The sequence below is a fragment of the Camelus dromedarius genome, chromosome 5, assembly GCF_036321535.1.
Source record: "Camelus dromedarius isolate mCamDro1 chromosome 5, mCamDro1.pat, whole genome shotgun sequence".
Lineage (NCBI taxonomy): Eukaryota > Metazoa > Chordata > Mammalia > Artiodactyla > Camelidae > Camelus > Camelus dromedarius.
In genome coordinates this window covers 59982691-59998853 of record NC_087440.1, presented here as the reverse complement: position 1 = coordinate 59998853, position 16163 = coordinate 59982691, and the positions used below count along the sequence as shown (strand labels likewise).

General features: G+C 35.9%; 1 protein-coding gene across 2 annotated transcripts in view; it reads right to left on the bottom strand.

Annotated features, from left to right (window-relative positions):
- HIF1A (hypoxia inducible factor 1 subunit alpha) overlaps positions 1-15941 on the bottom strand; it is a 39589-nt gene extending 23648 nt beyond the window's left edge. Inside the window, exons 1-2 of one of the 2 annotated variants that reach the window (XM_064486007.1) lie at positions 15579-15940; positions 216-294 (exon numbers count right to left, since the gene is read on the bottom strand). Coding sequence is in view for 1 of the 2 variants with exons in the window: in XM_031453821.2 (XP_031309681.1) it covers positions 15579-15613 (35 nt within the window). In the remaining variant the exon portion in view is untranslated. Of the gene's footprint in view, positions 1-215; positions 295-15578 lie in introns of both variants that reach the window. The other variant, XM_031453821.2, reaches the window with a different exon arrangement.
- Between the last annotated feature and the right edge of the window lie 222 nt (positions 15942-16163).

Genomic DNA, 16163 nt, shown 5'->3' with positions numbered 1-16163 from the left:
ATTGTCCAGAACTTTGAAGATAATGATTGTCTAAGATGTGACAACTAAATTTTAAGATAAACCCACTAGAAATGTGAGCTTGGATAAAACATTTAAGGACAATGTATTTAAGCTAGTGAAGACTGTGAAAATATGAATCTGAGCACGAGCCAGAATTGGGGGGAAAAATAAGCCTCAATAAAACAAGTAATATGATACTTCAAGAGTTGACAAACCTAAATTAGATGAAGAAGGTGATGAAAATCAGTATGTCTTCTATTCATAATCAATCTAGACATAAAGCAATCAGGAGACCTGTAATAAAGATTTAATGGAAGAAATTTATCTGGTGTTCTTCACATGTGGACTACAGGAGCTCTTAAAACATTTCTCAGCTTAAAGCTAAAACTTCCAAAATTCTTAATAGTTTCAGCATCTTAACTGCACAGCCTCCTGTCTACTCACAGGAAGACTTTTTAATCAAGTCATACCCCGCAGAATTACAGTACTATTGATCAACAATTACCTCTGGTAGATCATGGGGTCTAGGTCCCACAGAGATGAATCCTCTACTATTTACTTACTTACTACTTAGATGGCACAATACAAGTTTTGTAGATCAGAACAGGCAGATTTTTAGCATGCAAATAAGGGTATTGTTTTTCTCTAAATTACCAATTCCATCTATGTTGTTTCCATTAAGTACAGATCAAGTAAAGTTCTGCTACTGATATGTCTGCATTAGGTGCTATTTCATGGTCTGCTACTCATACTAGATATCAGTCAAGAGTACCGTAAAAATTACCCATTTCCATGACTGTTTTAGAACCAATGTTTGAGTAAATTAGCAAAATAGCTCAATCTTTGTGGTGCTATGTTATTACTTAACATACAGTATTGGACAAGAAGCTAACAATTATATCTTATATCTTTTGTAAAGGAAATACATTTAGAGCCGTTGTCTCATTAAGCTTATTGTGTACAAAGTTCATGAATAAGCAATAGCCATTTTACAGAGAATGCCTATTATTCTTCAGATTAATAAAAACACAAAATAATTGCATACATGTTAATTCATCTATGTTGTCTACTAATTTCATAAGAAAAACCTGTTGGCATTCCTGATTGTAAATATATGTGACTTTAAGAACTGAAGTTAGATCATAATTATTTAAAATGTTAACAGACGAGCAGACTTATTTATAATAAAGTTAATGTATAAATCTTTAAAAAAAAAACTCAGCTCTATTATTTGTTGCTTTAAAAACTTCTTCTGGTCTTGAAGGTAAAAGCTGTTGTTTTGCACTTCTTGTGTTAGATTTCTATAAGATAGACGTTTTAAAGTAAAATTTCATAATCTAAAGGATGTGGCATTTAAATTATCCTTTCCAAAAAGGCCTGTATCCATTTTTGTCTCTGCCAATCCAAGAACAGGAGTATCTATTTCTCTATACATTCAGCAGTAATATATGTTATAAATGTTTTTTAGCTTTTTAATTTTTGCTAAGCTGTTGGGTGAAATTTGTATATCTCATTGTTTTAACTAACCTATCCTTCTTAATGTCTCAGGTCAGAGGAAATTCCAAGGAAATTTTCATTCTTTCATTGACAGTCTGGCCTGCAGCTGCAAATCTAAACATCTACACACGGTGCTTACTACATACACAGTGGTATTCTAAACATTTTTCAGTTACTAATTTATTTAAATCATTATATCATCACCATGCTACAAATAATGAAACCTGGTTACATAGCTTACCCAAGTTTACACAGTTAATAAATGGTAAGCTCAAACTCAAGCAGTCTGGCTCTACAAACCATGATTTAATACTAGACTATGTTGCCCTTCAGAAACTCATTTTAATTACCAAGATAAGTATTTATAAGTCCAGACCATTATTATAAAGTTCAAAACCGATCAACTTCACATCTACAAAGACATACAGGGTTGGCTTTGGAATTTAGGACTTGACCTTAAGCTATTCAGAGGAACACATGCAGGTTCTTTCCTGGAGTTGGCTTGTAAATCCAAAATCCTAATTGAAAAGCATCTACAATGGTGATGCTCTCTGCCCCACTAGCCACCTCTTCAAAGCAAACCAACTTTTAGTGGGTACTGCCAACCACTAAGGGGAGAGAATTAGTAGTGCAATCTACCTCATATACTCCCACTAGACTATTTTTAATTTATACAGAAGAGCAATTTGAACAACTTAGCACACTATTGTTGGTGTTTTATTTGCTTAATATCTGTATCCCCAAAGTAAAACCAATCTTATCTGTACTCCCAAAGTAAAACCAATCTGCATGTTAACGTCAGGAGATCTGGCTAGGCACAAGACAACTGCCAAGATACCTAATTATATACAAAGTACCATGAGAGAAAAGATGAAGAGAATTTTCCCACTTCTAACATTTATTGAGGAGTTACTATTTGCTAGGTACTGTGTATTGCTTTCAGGTGCATATAATGCTTTCATGTATTAGCGTATATAATTAGCATAACAATTCTATAGAAAACCAAAACAATAGATGTGAAGTGGCTTTCCTGAACCTCAGAATAAACCTTCATTCAAGAACTATTCATTCAATAAATATTTATTGAATATCTATCAAGTATCATGCACTATGTAAGTACTAGGGATATAGTGATAAGCAGAGCTTTGCCAGCCTCCCACTTGGTCTACTGAAATAGTTATCTAACGCTATATTTCCAAATGCTGGTCTAGCTGCAGTGTAATTACTTGGGGACAGTCAACATTTCAAACTTCTAGGCTCTCTACCTTTGTAAATCTGATTCAGTAGGTCTGAAGTAGGGCCCTCAAATCTGGGTTTTTAAAAACTCCCAAAATGCGTATGATACACAGTGAGATTTGGGAACCAATGACTGAACTAATCTTCATTATCACTTTTATTTAATTTCACCCTCAAATTACTACCACAATGAGCCTTCCAAAATAAGAAACCTGATATTATGTCCTGCTTATATCCCATCAAATGTACATACAACAAAGTCTAATTATTTTCAGATGAAACCCTCCTTTACCTAATTCCCTGCCCTGCCCATCACTTCATCCTTTTCATTTCCCACATTTCATCGGCCACATTGCAATTACTCAAAAGCATAATATTTTATTGCTTTCTGGCTCACTCACCCCATTCTCTCTGCTGGGGTATCCTTCTCAATATGTGACTTAGTAAATTTATGTGAGAAACTTTCAAGATTCAACTCCATCATCACTTTACCTCTGTTCTGTCTTCCAAAACTGCTTCTCTCCCCTACATCTGACCATTCTGGTTATTTTGCTACATTTATCTTCCTAGTCCTTGAAGCTTCTTGGAGGTAGGAAATTGCTTCATTTATTTTTGTATTCTTAGTAGGCATGTGCACAAGTGGATTTAGTATTTGGTCCAAATCTGCTATTTGACTTTGACTTCAGTCCATGGAAGGCTAACTGCCCCTTCAACATTCTTTTTTGGGATCACTGAATTTGTGCTTTATCAGCGCTCCTGTGATCCTACAGACTACAATCATACTTAAACAGCATAACAATGTTAGTGCTATGAACAAGGCATACTATTCGGATTTACTGTAATTATCTGGGTACGCACTTTCAAATATAAGTAAGCATACTAGATGTAAGTTAGAATGGGGGGAGAAAAGCTTATATATACATATATATATATATATATATACATACATATATATATATATATATATATATATATATATATATATATATCACCAAGCAGCGTAACAGTGAATAGTACCAATATCATCACCAAGGAGAGTAAGTGATCCTGCCAGAGAAGAGATTTAGAGGCATAGGGAGAGTGTCGAGAAACTAGAGTACTAATTTGCTGAAAAGAGGCTCAAGGTTTAAGGTTACTTCCCCAGTTACTGCAATCTATATGTCAGGAAAATGCATGAGTTATAGTTAATGATGTTAATCAATTAAATCAATAGCCTTTATCACTTTTATAATTATGTCTCCCTAGCCCAACTGGAAACATGAGTGTTGATTCACTTTGTCTTCTATAATCTTTTCCAAGAAAGTGTTGTAATTTTTATCATAAGACACAAAAGTTTTCATTAAGTTGATTTCTAATCTTGTCGGCTTTTTTCCAAGGAGGGGGTTACCCTTAGACAAGTATTTTGTATTTATTATTAGAAATATTCTCATTATAAACAGGATTTGTTGTTATATTTTCCATCTGGTAATTGCTGCAAAAGCAGAATACTTCAAATAAATAATGTTTAACTTTAAAAAAAATCCCCACTTAATGGAAAAAAATAGCAAAAATTTGACATTTCAAATTAAATATAAATTACATTTTCAGGACAGCTAGCTAGCTGTTATTTGTAATTAATTTCTCCAGAAAAATGTCTTCTGAGGTCTAATCAATAAATTTAAAAGTGAGTTGTCAGGATACTCATGTTAGAGAAGTCATTCATTTATTCCAAATATTTCTTGATCACCTCCTAGGAGCCAGACACTGTTCTTAACATGGGGCATAAGGCAATAAACAAACAGACCAAGTCTCCACTGCCTATGGAGCTTACACTCTAGGACAAATATATCTTTATCTCCTGTCTTCATTCAATAGTGGTTACCAGGGTCAATCCCTAACTGACAAAACATTAGTCATAGAAATAATCTTCCCACAAAACCAAGTAACATCAAATTTTAGGAGACAAAGAGAAGTCTACACAAATTAATTTGTGCTCACAGAAGATGTTACAACACAATACTATGCAAAAACAGCAGGCTTTACAACAAATTTGAGTATGAATCCCTTTCTCTCTGGATGTAATACATGTGTGTATAAAAATAAATGTATAAATTATAAATGCACAGATAAAACCAGAAAGATACAATGATATACAGTTAGCAAAGTTTACAAATAAGCAGTTTTAAGATGACAGGATCACAGATTATTCTGTACTTTAAGAAAAACTCACCAGTGAACTAACACTATTAATGCACCTGAATTTGTCAAAAAAATCTGAGAGAAGTAGTCATCTAACTTTTTAACTTGTTTTCCAAAAAGACTAATTGAAAACAAGTTAAAATTTTCCTTCATTTTGGAATAAAGCAAGATCACATTTCTTCCCAGGAAGTGGAAAGTAAAAACTGAGTAAGTCAATTTTTCATTCTAGTCTAACTTTCAGATTTTGAAAATTCATCATTTCATAATTAATTTGAAATTTAAAAAAATAGGTGAAATGGTTTGTTTCTAAAGAAAAATATTAAGAATATACATACTTGTATTATTTTTGAAAACAGCTTAAAAATTTCTCAGCTTAGATAGATGATCATTATCTTACTAACTTGGCAGTATCTCTTAAATATCCACAATTAGAGAAACTATGGATTATTCACCTTTCAATAACTTCACAAAAATGCATAGTTAGTTTAAATACTTGATTTTCTAATGCTATAGCAAAATAAATAGGGGGGAAAAGAATCACTTTTAAATTACAGGGTACACTGTGAAAAAGAAATCTGTATCACATCTGAGATAGCATTAATCCGTAAATGTTCTATTTATGCATAAATTAAATCTATTAATTAGCTAATAGATTTACATCTGTTTACATAAAGAATACACTTTGTTTTTACATTATTCTTAACTATATTTAAATAAACTCTCTCGGTTCAGAATTGGTGAGCCTCTCAGAAGAATCTTTGATCCCCTACAATGTGTAAGTACTAGATAAATTAAACAAAAAATATGAAGCTATTACTCTAAGATAAAGGTTCTCAAACTTTAGCTTGCATCACAGAGTTTCCAATTTGAAGTGCTGGGTGGGACCTGAGAATCTGCATTGCTAGTAAGTTAGGTTAACACCAAAGATGCTGGTCTCCTAGAATACTTTGAGCTCCTCTACTCTAAGAAAATATTTCTTTTGTATCCTTCAAAAATGCCTAGAGAAGTAAAAGATTGTTCCTCAACACTCAAAAACTGTTTATCAAATACTTTGTCTTTAAAAAATCTGCCCAGATGTTCTACAAATACTGGAAACATATCCAGCCTCTAAGACATTAACACTGCCACATACTTAGAACACAGTAACTATACAATAAAATAAGGACTTAGACTAGATTGATCAATGGTTGACCTGTGATATACATCACAATCACTAACAGAACTTTCTCCCCCCAGATATTTGTGGCTAGATTCCAACCCTGGAAATTCAAATTGTAGGCTTGACATATCTGTTTAAAATGCAATCTTCCATGTAGATTAACGATGATAATAAATTAGCTGCTGTATGTTATATATGAAAGTTAAGAGAGTAAATCCTAAGAGTTCTCATCACAAGAAGAAACGATTTTTTTCTTTTTCTTTTATTTTGCATGTATATAAGATGATGGATGTTCACTAAACTTATTGTGGTGATCAGTACATGATATTTATAAGTCAAATCATTATACTGTAAACCTTAAAGTGATACAGTACTGTATGTCAATTATATCTCAATAAAACTGGAAGAAATATTGATGAAGTCCAATAAAAATAATAATAAAATAAAAAATAAACGACAATCTTCCAGATGATTCTAGTAAGCACCCTTAGCTGTTCAAGGTTTATGTTTCATCTATGGGTGCTTATAAAGTTTACAGATTCCTGAGTTCCTTCCTAAATTTACCAAATCAGAATCTCTGAAGATGGGTACCTAAGAATCCTCATACTAACTAAACTAACTAAACATCCAGGTGATTCTTAAGCCACAGAAGTTTGAGAACCATCAGCCGGTCTTGTAGAAGAGGTTTAACAGGTTAGCCAGCAAATTTGAAAAATGAGAAAAATTTATTTTTAGCTGCAACTACATACACATACCATGACAACTATGTTTGTCAGGCAGAACACTGAACTGAGTGGGTTGGGCTGTATTATGTAGTGAGATACAATTGCTGGGAGTAAGAAGCCAGAAGTATAACTCAATGAAAATCCAGTAATAAAGTGCATGCTTAATAAAAACCAACTTTTTCTCAAAAAGATAAGAGTATGATTAGGCTTTAAAGATGACTAAATGAAAATGTGGTAACAGTGGAATGTTTTTTCAATTCTCTGAAATAGTTTTTTAGGGTCTAGGATTGAAAAAAATTTTTGAACCATTGAAATAAATCAACTTTTTCTTCTTAACCAAGAAAATATCCCTTCCTCCACTCACAAGGAAGGCTCTACTGGTTTGACATATAACCCATTTAAACATTTTAGCTATGTTATCTGCAAAGGCAGGCAATCTCCTCTGCGAACAAACTAACGAGACATTTAATGAAGTCTTGATACCAAAAGAGCATGGAAAAGTAGGCTTCCTTAATTTCCCATCCTTTAACAGCCAAATGAATATCCTTGAGAATTTTTTTCCTTTACTATTGTCACTGTAGAAAATAATTATTTTGGAAAGACACATATCTACACAAAAAAAAAGTGTCTTTATTTAATTTTCAAAGGCCAGATATTCATGGAAAAAACCAACGTAAAAGAAAAGCAGCACTAACTATCCTACCACTATTGTAAGTTCACTGATGGTTTGGCTCAAAAGGACACCAGCCTTTGTCAGATTGTCCTAAAGAAGGCTTGAGGGATTCTAAATAGTATCATGAGACTTCAAGAGAGTGAAATTCTTCTTAAAAACAACTTAATAAATACAATAATAATATGAATAAAATTATGGTTTCTAATTTATTAAGCCCTTGTTTTGTGCCAAGAACTGTTATGGGTGTTCCACATGGGTTAGTATCTCTTTTATCTTCACAACAATCCTACAAAGCAATTATTCTTATCCTAATTTACAGATGAACAAAGTGAAACCTAGAGAGGTAAGGCAACTTGTACAAGATTACACAGCTTAAGAGGCAAAGTGAGCAGCCAGCCTCTAGAGGCAAAGCTCTTGGCCATTAGTCAGTTATTACTACATTTTTCTTAAGGAAATGAAATGAAAATCCTAGTCCATAGAAAAGATTTTAAGCTTCCCCAAAGGCACAGCAAGAACAGTTGTAGAGTAACTATGCTTGATAGAAAATTCTGTAGAACGTTAATTCAGGTGATTTATAACCAAAACCTATAGCCCATTTATTAGGATACTAGCATTGATCAAGAGTCCTGTATAAGGAGGTAATTAATAATCTATATCAAGACAATCAAATAACGTACAAAAAGACATTTGACTCATGTAATCAGGAAACCCCACTGACATAGTTAAAAATGAATAGTCTAAGCAGGACAAACTGGCATTCATCCAGGAGACTGATATGTGGATACTAGAAGACAAAGGGAGTTTCTTTTCACTTTTTTTTTTACCATCACAAACTGTATGGATACCGACATGGGAATGCTTAGTGGCTATATTTCATACCATATAAATAGCCTGTCAGTGGCAGAATGAGGCAAACATGCAAACTTGAGCAAAATATAAACCAAGTAATAATCAAAAGAAAGCCTAGGCTTACACTTTAAGGATATCATTTGAGACTCCATCTCTTAAACCAAAGCTAGATTGAGTGAGCCAGTAACAGCCTCCTATCTCACCACCCCAAACTACTTTGAGTTGTGTTTCACCACTTGCAATAAAAAAGAATTCTAATATACTTATAAACTGCCAGTATCATATTAAAAAATAAACTAGTGATGATAAAGTACAGAAAAGGGCACTTTCAAATACTGCTAGAGAGTATAAACTTGTGTAAACTTGCTGGAAGTTCAGAATAAACTTAAGTAATGTTTGCTAAAGATGAAACAAGATAGATAAAGTAGAGATACTTTCCACATTTACCTAGCTGATTTTCCACAGCCAAACACATATGCGTCTTTTAATAAACTTTTCACTTGGTGTTCTGAATATATACAATTGGCAGGTACTAACTTTTAACGTGCCTTAAAATAGGGTACTGTTTTACTTTCAAGGCCAGTACATGTCACGTAGCTATATTTATTAACAAAATGTGTTTTCTAGCCTGGTTCTAATAGATACTATAAATATTTTTTAAATAACAAAAAATTAAAATTCAAGATTTAAAGGTACTAAAGAAAATAGCACAAGAGATTCCCAACCATAAGAAAATTTCACGTGAAAAGTGGAACACAGAAGAGCAATAATGACTTCCAAAAATCCTTTTAAAACTCTTCCAATCTTTCTCTGTTTTCTTTGTTCATTCAGTTTTTCATTGTTTCATTTATTCATTCAAATACTTATTAAGAGGTCACTGTGTGCCAGTATCCTCTTTTACATCACAAGTTTCAAATTCAGTCTACTTGTGACCTTGTCCATTGAAAATATGTTTCAATTTTATAACTGAAATGGGGAAGGAGTAACTTTAAAGAAATTTGCTTAGCATCAGAATTCACAAGAAAAGATCTATAAGAACAGAAATATATTCCAACTCAAAGACTTAAATGTTCTGCCTTTAAACCTTCTGTTTATTTTTACCATAGTACTATTCAGTTGGAAAAAAAATTCTCACAAACTATTAGGAAAAGTGGACAAGCACAGAGGAACTGTCATTAATAAGTGAAAAATGCAGTATTAACTAGTAGACACTTTATATTGTGACTTTCAAAAAAAGTGGGTGAAGAATTATAGTAAGTTATGTTCCATTACTAGATTTTTGTCCCATTTACAAAACAATGAATTTTGAAAATCACGTTTAAAAAAAAAAAAAAAGAAAATCACGTTTTGAAATAATCTTTAATACTATAACCAAGCACAACTTTAAATAAAGAAATACTTAAAAATAACAGCTGAGATCACCAGAACAACTAAAAGGTAACATCTTGGGGACAGTTTTCTTATAAAAATTTCAATTATTGTTTTAAGGTCTATAAAACAAAGTTACTAATGAAATGGGACTTTATCAACAATAAAACTGGTAGAGACCATTTTAACAATAAATATTTTTCTGAAAAAGTACTGGCACATCAAATTTTTCTAGGTCACTAGAAAAACTTAAGTCTCATTTTGTAGGTGCTTAACTTCACTTCTGATAAAGTTTCCACCGGCAACTGTTCTCTGTTGTTAGTTTTAAGTTGTTTAATTATCCACAAAGAAACCCTTAAAAATACAATCCTTTCAACATATTATGATGGCTACCATCATAAAAACACAAAATAACAAGTGTTGGGAAGGATGTGGAGAAATAGGAACCCCTGTGCACTGCTGATGGAAATTTAAAATGGTGCAGCCACTATGGAAAACAGTATGGGTTGTTCCTTAAAAAATTAAAAATAAGAGTTACCATATGATCCAGCAATTCACTTCTGGAGATATATCCAAAATAACTGAAAGCAAGATCTCCAAGAGGTATTTGCACACTCATACTCATAGCATCACCATTCACAACAGTCAACAAGTGGAAGCAAGTGATAAAAGAAAATTTCACATATCGAAGTACAGGGACGTCATTCTGACTTATATATGAGTTAACTTGAATTTTATGCTAAGTAGAATAGCTTGTTTGTAGCCAACCAAACATACTTTGTATGTCTGCTTTAATTATTAAAGAAAAGGACACACTGCCCAGAAGCAAAGAACGTCCATGTTAAAAATAAAGATTAAATGCCTCCCCTTCTGGGATGCCACTGCTGGTACTCCTTGGATGATAAGACTCCCTTCCCAGGTGCCAAGGCCATACTGAACTCGCTGTGTACGTGCTGATCTGTTTTTCTGAAACCCTGATGGAATGATCCCTCGTTTGTCTGATGTTCTTTGTTCTGACAAGACAAAACTATGGTGAAAACCACACTTCTCTGGAGCAGTTTCTCAGAGTAATCTGGGAGGCTGTCTTCCAGGCTATAGTCCTCCGTTTGGCTCAAATAAAACCCTCTTCTATTTCTATTATAGACTGTTTATTTATTATTTTCCTGAATACAACCTAAGTGTCCATTGAAAGGTGAATGGATAAAATGTGGTATACATTATTCAGCCTTAAAAAGGAAAGAAATTTTCACACATGCTATACAACATGGATGAATCTTCAAAATACTACACTAAGTGAAATAAACAAGTCACAAAAAGACAAAAACTGTATGTTTCTATTTATATGAGATATTTAGTAGTCAAATTCATAGAAACAGAGTAGAATGATGGTTGCCAGGAGTAAAAGGGGGAAATTGGGAGTAACTATTTATTAGTTACAGAGTTTCAGTTTTACAAGGTGAAAAAGTTCTGAAGACTGGTTACACAACAATGTGAATACTTAACACTACTGAATTGTACACGCAGAAATAGTTAAGACAGGAAATTTTATGTCATGTGTTTTTTAAAACCACAATTAAAAAAACCCCACAATCACTTCAAAAGCTATAGGGGGAAAAAGTCATGAGGTAATCACTTAAACTTTGTTTTTATAGATTTAGATTTTATATATTATATTTTATAAAAGTGTCTGGCACATCTGTGTCATGTCTGGCACAGGTATGGGTTTATTACTCTTTATTGCAGAAAAGACAAATTTAATATAAAATTCAATGCACATGCAAAATAGTTGATTATTAATGCTCCAAGAAAACAGGGATTAACAATTATTTTTAAAATTCCAAGGCCTATAGTAAATTTAAAAATTATGGCCATACTTTTACCAAAAATACTGAGCAACAAGAAGATTGGCTTATCTTAGTTTCAAATTCTTTTTCTAACCCTCTAGTTAAGCAGAAAACATACACAACATATACACAAGTAGCAGAAGGCTGGGTAAAATCCACCAACTGGATTAGTCCCAGTGTTAAAAAATATTAAACCAGAAGAAAAAAAGAAGAACGTTCTTATTAATTAAAATAAATTTCTTAATAGACAACTAAGCCAACAACACATTTAAGTCAGATTATTTTCTCCTACTTGAGAAACAGACCTATGTTAATCTTAGATAAGAAAAGAATATAGTATTTTTAAGTATCTAAGTTTTTAAAAATTATATTTTAAGAGGACATGTCTATAAACAGCACAGTAATCTAACCCAAATCTTTAATATCCGTGGCATAAATTTTTTATTTCACCACCAAACACAGTAAACTATCACAAGTTCTTCCAAAAAAAAAAAAAATCAGTCAAGAGACTAATCCCCTTCAGCCTCCTACACACCATTCTTAACATACAATAGACTATAACCACAAAATCTTAACCTTGAGCCCAAACACCTATAAAGCTGCGAAGACAATGGAAGTCAACAGGTAGAAAGACTGATGTTATCTAAACTGCACAAAATGCTTTGCAGTGGACCAAAGGAATGAACTACAGACTTAATCTAAAACTATGTGATACTTCAATAAATACATACATGTAGAAGAGTGCACTAATATAAATTTTATACAAATTGAGCCACAAAAATCAGACTAACAATATAGGCTTGAGGCCTTGCCTTGAGATGAAAGCCAATGATCTTACCTGTGGAGAAATTCTTAAGTGAAAAACAGTTTTTCTACCATATAGGTTCATATGCTCTACTGGAAGTATTTTATCAATCCATCATGTTTACCAAATATTAACATTTATAAAATTGTCTACTTTAAACTGTGGTATCAAGACAAAAAAGGTTTTAAGTTACTGCCATCCCTAAGACTGCAGTGCCTTGCACACACCCTGCTAAAACAAACTGACTAGTATATGTGTTTGTGACTCTCTGAAAGTCCAGAGTAAATATTTAGTAGACGATTTGGGGAGGAAACAAGGGGTAAGGAAGTGTGAAAAAGGGGGTCTAGGATAGACAGCAGATCAGATGGTCAAGGATAACTGATGCTAGATGCCAACATAACCCAGGGATGTACTGTTTCAACTGGAAAGAACCCCCTTTAAAGTTCTGGATCCACTGATAGTCTTTTCACTCTTAGGAGATACAGAAAAGATGCATTAAAGTGGGGAGAAAAGGAACTAAGAAAAAGAAATATTTGAAAGGACATGAAAAAAAGTTTTTAAGTGTTGCGAAAGTTTAAATTAAAACTTTAACAGGTAATGCCTATTTTCAAGTATACAGTGTTACCAAGACTCCTAAACCAGCCACTAGGCATTATCTTATTTAATCTTCACAATAACCATTAAAATGGTTGCTATTATTATGGTTTCAAAAGGAGGAAATAGGCTCAGAAGCATTCAGTAACTTGCCCAGGCTCACAAAGCTAACAAGTGAAAAGGCTGGACTCAGAGGTGTCAGGTCCAAATGCTATGCTCTTAACCACCAGGCTTCTCTTCAAAGAAGAAAAAATCAGAGTAAAATTGTAACAAGAAAAAAGTTTACTAGTGAATGAGAGCTTCTTGATTCTTAATGACCAAAGTTAAAGATAAAGGAATGTCCATTTTCAGAGATTTTACTTTAAAGATCTAATAACTCTTTGTTTTGGAAAACTTTGACGGAGTCTGGCCTGAAACCTGAAAGGGAACAATGAACCTCTTCACATTCCTTTGAAATCTAAAAATCAATATTAATGTGCTATTAATTGTCCAATCCCTACTGCTAAGGAATCAACACGAAATTCTCTATGCTAAATCTATTTTAACCATACCTAACCTCTGTTCTGATTTCTTCCACTCCTTCAGCTTTTGAGTTTCCTAGCCCCCCTTTAAAAAAGACAAATTTGTCTCCCCTATCTGCACTCTACAGGCTTATTTAAAATGGAAAAACTGTAAGAAAAATCTCTACCCTTCAATCTCTCAGTTATCTTTTCAAAAAGTTTTAAAATTATTAGTTAGAAAGGGATAAAAAAGACATCTTTAACAAACAGCGTCTAAGAATTGTTGAGTAGCCACCATTTATTGTGTGTTTAACTCAACTTTTCAGGTATAAGAAACTCTGCGTTAAGAAATATGATTAAACCCAATCCAAGCTTGCTAAATTTTTAAATGAGAAAAATTTGAAAATAACAAAAAGGACAGGAAAATCTAAGAACTAGTTTAGACTTGGGGGTGAAGCACAGTAGCTAATTAATTCATTCACATTAAAGCTGCTTACGATATTCTCAACTGATGAATTGCAAAGGAGAAATGAGTACAATATTGCATTAAAAAAGGGAGTGATTGGTGAATAACTTCATGCACAATATTAAGTATGATTCAGCATATAAAGGCAGAAAATTGGCGATACAGAGGTGATCTGCCTTAGGTTTACAATATAGCAGTCTTATCATTTCATCAAAAGCCTTGTAATCACTACTGTAAAATTAATTGTAGTTAACCCCAAGCAACTCTTGGAATTAAGTCTAGACCTGTTTATTCACTTTTTGAGTTTTATACGTGCTTTCTCTGGTGTATACAAACTGAGAATTTATCATTCTATTTGATAAAGACCAAAATAGGAATCCACAAAACAGCAAGAACATAAACAAGTTTATCTTCTGCTGATACTGATTAGGGCAGTTAATCCCTTTCAGAAGAGTGGAAGGACTTAACAGTAAAGCCAGTCTACTAACCACAACTCCTACCATAAATCTTAAATTCCTTAAAATAATTTCCTCAAAGGTTAAAATACCAAAGTGGACCAAATTGGGGTGGGGAGAATCATTCTTAATTCCACTGGTTGGACCTACAATTCTTAATCCTATAATATAACACTTAGACTCAAACTTAAAGGTGCTTTAGAAACTTGCATTAAGTCCTAACAGAATGATTATTTATTTTGGATATATTTTTCATTTACTTCAATTTCAGAGAAATGAGACAGGTCTAAAGTTTTTCCAGCGTTTTAGTGCTGGGTTTCATTTGTTCTGATCACATATTTTTTTTTAAGCTCATGAAAAGTCTTTGCCTGAATTTAGCCCGCCGCTACGTTTTCACTACGATATTTCCAAGAATGAATGAAGCATATAATTCACTTATAACGTCTGGACTCTCTTGACAGGTGATAGAAAACCAAGCATCCAATTCTGATGTCCTAATTAAAATGTTGCTATTTCTCTAAATTCCCGTTACTCTGACTCTCAGTCGAGAGGCAAGTTTTTTTCCAGGCGATTAAAACAAAACCAAACCAAATCTGCACGTGCAGACTAAAAAGTTAGCATCTCAGGCCATCGCGGCAAATCCCTAACGCACAAAGGCAGAGACACCCGCCGCGGTTGGACAACCGCGGGGCCAGGTCGCATTCGACCACGCGAGCCCCTGGATCGCAAACCCAGGGCCCCGAGCCCACAGGGAAGCCAGAACCTGCGGACACGGTCCGCCCCGGGGCCGAGTTTTCAATGGAACCGGAGAGGATGGGGGCGGGAAGGAGCGGAAGCTCGGGTGCAAGCGGCGGCGACCGCGCTGCGGCTCATTTCTCTTCCCGGGGCTTTCAGGCTCGGGGAAGTCACCCCGAGCGGGGTTCGGGGCCAGCTAGGGGTTTGAGGCGGGGAGGGAGGGCGGTGCGAGGCCCAGGCGGCCGGGAGGGGAGGCGAGCAGGGCCCAGCCCCCGGCCCGCGGCCCCTGAAAGCACTTTCGACGCGTCTCCCACCCCCCACGACAAGATGGCGACGTGGACAGTGGGGGAGCCCGGCCGGCGAGGCTGGGGGAGAGGGAGGGAGGGGAGGAGAGGCAGAAACAAAAAGGCGGCCCCCCGGAACGCGGAGGCCGGCCCGCGGGCCCCGGGCGGGGGGCGGGCGGAGAACGCGGCCGGAGGGGGGAGTAGGCTTACTTTTTCTTGTCGTTCGCGCCGCCGGCGCCCTCCATGGCGAATCGGTCCCCGCGATGCCTTCACGGCCGGCAGCCCCCAGGCTCGCTCCGGCCTAAGCGCTGGCTCCCTCCACACGCGGGGAGGGGAGGAAAGGCACGTCCAGAGGTGGGGGGTGCGAGGCGGGAAACCCCTCGTGAGACCAGAGGCAGGAGAGCAGGAGGCAGGCGCAAGGGTCCAGGTCTGGCTCCGAAGAGCCTCCCCTGGGGCAGCTTGTCAGGGCCTGGCCTGAGGCACTGGCCGAAGCGGCGGCGAGGGAGATCCTCGCGTCCCCTCAGACGAGGCGGCTCTGTGCACTGAGGAGCTGAGGCAGCGGCAGGGGGCGGGCAAGGGCGGAGGCGCGCTCGGGGGCGCGCGTCCGGGGGGAGTGTCGGGGGCGCGCCCGCCCTCGGAGTCCGGCGCGCGCTCACGCAATCCCGCCTCACCTGAGGGGGAGGCGGGTTCCCTGAGAGCCAATGGTGGACGACGCAGGCGGCCAGTCCCCACCCCAGCCCACGTCTGTCTCAGCCAATCAGGAGGTGGTCAGCTGAGGCACAGCTGGGACGCGCT